The sequence below is a fragment of the Trichechus manatus genome, unplaced genomic scaffold (genome assembly GCF_000243295.1).
Source record: "Trichechus manatus latirostris isolate Lorelei unplaced genomic scaffold, TriManLat1.0 scaffold00036, whole genome shotgun sequence".
NCBI lineage: Eukaryota > Metazoa > Chordata > Mammalia > Sirenia > Trichechidae > Trichechus > Trichechus manatus.
Window position 1 is genome coordinate 14,798,366 of NW_004443972.1, and position 6,028 is coordinate 14,804,393.

Consider the following 6,028-nt stretch of genomic DNA (forward strand, 5'->3'; position numbering starts at 1 on the left):
GTCCAAGGAAGTGGCAAGGCTGGGATTAAAACTCAGTTCTGTATGATACCAAAAGCCATATTCTTGGATTTTGTTAGAACATTTTCCCCCATGAACTTATTAAAATTGATGCATAACAAGCACATATTCTAATAGTTTTAGCCTAAAATTTTATAAAGCAGATGGCATTGCTATTCAACTTTCACTGAACATGTAATTTCAAGCCTTGTGATATCCGATTACCCTCCATGATAAGTAATTGCAACATGTACTTTAAGGTAACTAAAAGTTACCTTGAGTTGACTAGTTCAACAGGATCGTTAGCTATGTTATAGAGAGAGCAGCCAAAGACAAAAAAAAGATGATTTGGGTTTTGGGAAACATGATTTTAAGTCTTCTTGTGCTAGTCATTATCGAGTAAGAGAGGGTTGTTTATTAAGCTACTCCTAATTCATGACAATAAACCTCTATTATCTACATTTACATTTCTTAAAGTCTCTCCTCCCTCTTACATAGTACTGCTTTTAGCAAAACCAACAAATAAAATGACCAATATTAATAACCCAACAGACTGGGTTTTTTAATTTTTAGCTCACTAGAGAAAGCTGAAGAGAAACACCATCCAGAAAAAAGCACAAAATAAAAATGAAAAACAAAGAAGGGAGAAGAAGAGACATAGAGTTTACAGTGAGAAGGTATAATTTGCATTTGATTGGAAACCAAGAATTAGAGGAAAGAAAGAAGGAAGAGGCAATATTTGAAGAGATAAGAATTTGATGAATAATAATTTCCTAAAACTGATGAAAGGTAACAATCTACAATCTGAAAAGTTCAACAAATCTCAAGCAAACTAAATCGAAAGAAACTCACACCTTGATACATCAAGATGAATGTGCAGAAAACCACAAGCAGAAACTTTTAAAGTAGCCAAAGAAAAACATAAATTACATTAGAAGGAGCAACAGTTTTAATAAAACTGACTTCTTCATAGCAATACACAAAAAATGATAATACGTCACAAACAAGTTGGCTTTATTCCAACAAAGCACAGTTAGCTTAACATTTGAAAAGCAATGTACTATGCCATACTAATAGACTAAAAGAGAAAAATCATATGATCATCTCAAAAGATTCAGGAAAAATCATTTGATAAAATACAACATACATTCATAATAAAAACTCTTACGAACTGGAAAGAGTAGAAGAGCTAATAAAGCTTACCTACCAAAAACCTACAATGAAACAAACTGAATAATGAAAGTTTACCATTTGCAATGAGAAATCAGACATAGATGTCTATTCTCACTATTCCCATTGTCCTGGTAGTATTAAAGGAGCCCCAGTGGCACAATGGTTAAGCACTAGGCTGTTAACTCAAAGGTTGGCAGCCCAAACCCACCTAGGGGCTCTATGGGAGAAAAGACCTAGTGACCTGTTCCCATAAAGATTATAGTCTGGAAGATCTTATGGGGCAGTTCTACTCTGTCACATGGAGTCACTATGAGTTGGAATTGACTCGACGGGCACCTAACAATAACCTAACAGTAGTATTAGTTCAGTAAGGCACAGAAAAGATACGAAAGGTACAAGGATTAGAAAAGAAGGAAGAAAACCATCATTATTTACAAATAATGACTTCATATCAGGAAAAAAAAAAAATAACAGGTTCATTGCACTTCCATATTAGGTAATCCCTGACTTATGACATATTGAAGTTATGACAAACCTCACTTACGACCGTCTATTTTTTGGTTTTTCTTTTTGTACATCTTATTTGTTAGTAATATGTACTACAATGTTGCAGTGTGTAATTTGCTGATGTTATCATTCTCAGATAGTCACTCGCAGATGTTCAATTTTATGATTCACTGTTCAAAACATTGCCATATAGATTTAGTTTTCTAAACTAAATCAGGGGCTTCAGTTGCTTGAAAACATGGACCCAAACGCTGATCTCTTTGCTAAAGTCAACAGGCATTTCGGGAAGCAGTGAGATGTTACCACGAAAAATATGAAGAAAAGAAGAAAAGGACCATACAGACAACTCTCACTAATTTTCTGACTAGAAACGCCATCCTCATTCCCAGGGACAATCCAGATGATCCTTCCACAAGTGGAGTTATTATGCAACCGACAAAATGCCAACACTGTCCAACTCTTCTTCATCATCAAAGTTTTATGATTTATGTATTTTTTCTGTATGTACGTATGTAGATGAAGACCAGATTTATAACAATATTTATAGTATAACAATGAAGATCAGATTTATAACAATATTGACAATAAAAGGCAATAACAATAAAAAGTAAAAAAAAAAAAAAAATGAGGTATTTGACTTACATAAGAACCGACTTACAACAGAGTCATCGGAATCGAACCCAGTCATAAGTCGGTGACTACCTGGATTATCGACAAACAAAAAATAAGAGTTTTCAAGTACAATCTTTATTATAGCAACAAAAAAGAATAAAAATCTGGAAATAAATCTAACAAAAGATGTGCAGGACCTCTACATGGAAGAAAGTTGAGAAAAATTAAGGACTGAAATAAATGGATAAATATATCTAATTCATAAATTAAAAGATTCAGTATCATAAAAATGTCAATTTTTCCCAAATTCATCAGACGCTGTTCAGTCGATTTTAACTCAGAGACTGAATGTGACAGAGCTGAACTGCCCCATAGGGTTTTCTAGGTTGTAATCTTTACAGGAGCAGATCACTAGGGTCTTTCTCCTGCAGAGCTGCTGGGTAGGTTTGAACTGCCAACCTTTCAGTTAGCAGCCGAGTGCTTAACCATTATACCACCAGGGCTCCTTCATTAGTCATTAGGGAAATCAAGTCAAAATCACAATGAGATACTACATCACCCTTGATAAGATGGCTATTAGAAAAAATGGAAAATAAGTGCTGGCAAGGATGTGGAGTAACTGGAACTCTCATTTACTGGTGGGAATGTAAAATGGTGCAGTCACTGTGGAAAACAGTTGATGGTTCTTCAAAAGGTTAAACAAAGAACTACCATATTACCCAGCAATTCCACTCCTAGGTCTATATCCAAAAGACTTGAAAGCAGCGATACAAACATACTTGCACACCAGTGTTCACTGCAGCATTATTCACGATAGCCAAAAGGTGGAAACAACCCAAATGTCCATCAGCAGAGGAATGGACAAACAAAATGTGGTATGCCCATACAATGGAATATTATCCAGCCTTAAAGAGAAATGAAGTCCTGAAACATACTATGACAACGGATGAATCTGAAAAATATTACACTGAGTGAAATCAACCAGACATAAAAGGACAAATATTGTATAATCCCACTTACCTGAAATATATAGAATAGGCAAATGAATAGAAACCAAAGTTTATTAGTGGTTAGCAGGAGTGGGAGGGAGAAATGGGGAGTTATTGTTTATGGGGTACTGAGTTTCTGTTAAGGGTGATGAAACAATTTCAAATTGAAACTGGTGATGGTTACACAACAGCATGAATGTAATTAAAGTCACTGAATTGTACACGTAAATATGGTTGAAATGGCAAATGTTTTGTTACATATATTTTACAATATAATTTTTCAAAAGGATAAATAAATCACAACAAAATATTTCATAGCAGTGACAATCAACAAACCAAAATACATGCAACAATATGAATCGCACAAATGTAACGTTGGATAAAGCAAGTCAGGCACAAATAATTCATATTGTATGATTTGTTTAAAGTCAGTTTAAAAAAACGATGGAAAAAACAATCCTGGAGTGTTAAAGAATGCATATGTAGATTACAACTGTGACCTGAGGAGATGTCACCAGAAAGGGGCACTTGGAAAGGGAGAGGCTTTTGGAGCAGACCCAGCAATGTTCTGGTTTTTGACCTGAGTGGAGGTTATACAGGTTTCATCAGAGTATCTTATCAAACTGTTCTCATATTTTATGTATTTTTCTGTATGTCTGCTTTATTTCAAATCAAAAGGTTTTTAAGAAAATTAAACAACTTACCCGGAGACTAGCATCTGCCCATCGTGGGAAAACGCACAAGCCAGAACAGGAGCAGAGTGCCCGCTCAGTGTACTTTTGTATTTTAATCCAAAACCTGCAATTAAGAAGGCGAGAAACGTCAGCAAGCTGACCATGCTTAAAATTTTTACTTTTACTTCAAAACCGTTTTACTCGTTTATTCAATAAATAAGCTTCGAGTGTCTAAAGGACACAAAAATGAAAAAGTCTTCAAGCAGCTTGCGCATTTGTACATATAAACAAATAACTGCAATGCAGTGTCATTAACTAGTTTGAAAAGTTTACTTCTGGATTAAAAAAATGGTGTTTTCAGCAAAAGCTAGAAAGGAGTGGTTTTATAACTACCAAATTTAAAAAACAAATTTAAACTATACCATAAAAAAACTATTTGTAAAAAAAAGCAATTGCCAAAATACTTTTAAAAAAAGAAATGCCTGTATTTTTTAAATCTGTTATTAAGAAAATATTTCTCATTCCATAAATAAAAAGGATCGATGGTAATTTACACACCTAATAATTTCAACATAGCTTTATAATACTTCTTCAAAGTATGAAAACAATAAAAATCCTTCTTTTTATGCTTTCTGGAATCACTGAAAATAAACACAACTATTTTAAAGGTAAATTGAGGAAATTCAATATATTTTAGGGACAATTTATAAAAATACTTATTAAAAAGTTGATTCAGAGGTGGGGGAGACAAGGACATGAGTTAAATTTGTAACTCTGTCAGACACAATAAAAATTTTTCTGAAGTCTTAATGGCTCCTGATGAAAATAGGAAGCATTTAATCAAAGAAAAAGGTCATTAGAGCAGAGATTTTAAAAGTTTCAACCTCAAAACAAAACAAATTATTATTTTTATCTGGGAGAGCAGATATAGGCATTAAGGGCGCTCTGCTAAGTGCTAGAAACACAATAAAGAACTTCAAAAGGGCTGACGATCTAATCTAACCGGGAACATACAGATCAATAAGGAGGCACAATAAAGCAGTCTTCTACTGAGATGCTAAGTAAACAAAGCAAAAACATTAACAGGCTGTAAACCAAATGAAGGCCTTTAAAACTTGCCATATGACCACAAGAATAGGTTACATTCTCAAGACCCATAAGTCTATCTATTCCTCCTTACAAATAAACATGGAAAATAGTAAGATACAAATGACAATAAATGCTCTATAAAACTGTTTTGTATCTTTTTAACAAAGACTTGGTTTCCCAGTCTTTGTTAAAAACACATTTTTCAGACAATGTGCATTTCAACAATTTTTTTTTTTAAATTTTTTTATTATACTTTAGATGAAGGTTTACAGAACCAAAGTTTCTCATTAAACAGTCAGTACATATATTGTTTTATGACATTGGTTAACAAACCCACAACATGTCAACACTCTCCCTTCTCGACCTTTTGACCTTTTTTTTGGTAAAAATATACACAGCCAAAGTTAAACCATTTCAAAAGTTTCTACATGTGCAATTCAGTGACATCGATTACATTCTTCCAGCTGTGCTGCCATTCTCACTAACTCTTTCCACATTATTCCATCCCCATTATCTTCAACTCACTGTCCCCTAGGCCTCCCATCAAACCCACTGAGTTGCTATTGTCAATTTGATCTCACATAGATAATTCTTTTTTTTTTTTGTACCTTAAAGTTTGCAGAATAGTTTCTCATTTAACAGTTAGTACACATACTGCCTTATGACAATGGTTAACAACCCCATGACATATCAACACTGACCCTTCTCAACCTTGGCTTCCCTATCATCAGCTTTCCTGTCCCCTCCTGGCTTCTAGTTCTTGTCCCTGGACTGCTGTGCCTCCTTAGTCCTGCTTTATGAGGCTGTCCAATCCCCGGCTGAATGGTGAACTCTGGGAGGAGCTTCACCACTGAGCTAAAAAGGTGTCTGGGGGCCATACTCTTGGGGTTTCTCCAGTCTGTCAGGCCAGTAAATCTGATCTTTTTTTGTGAGTTAGAATTCTGTTCTACATCCTTTTCCAGCTCTGTCCAGGACCCTCTATTGTGA

The 6,028-nt window shown here is 34.6% G+C and overlaps 1 protein-coding gene across 4 annotated transcripts in view; it reads right to left on the reverse strand.

The window, feature by feature from the left end:
- The window catches only part of WDSUB1 (WD repeat, sterile alpha motif and U-box domain containing 1), a 65,395-nt gene that overhangs the window by 42,455 nt on the left and 16,912 nt on the right, over positions 1–6,028 (reverse strand). For 3 of the 4 annotated variants that reach the window (XM_023730417.1, XM_004375411.2, XM_023730418.1), the window contains one exon: positions 3,983–4,076. The exons of the other annotated variant lie outside the window; for it this stretch is intronic. In XM_023730417.1, the coding sequence (XP_023586185.1) occupies positions 3,983–4,076 (94 nt within the window). The remainder of the gene's footprint in view (positions 1–3,982; positions 4,077–6,028) is intronic. 4 annotated transcript variants of the gene reach the window in all.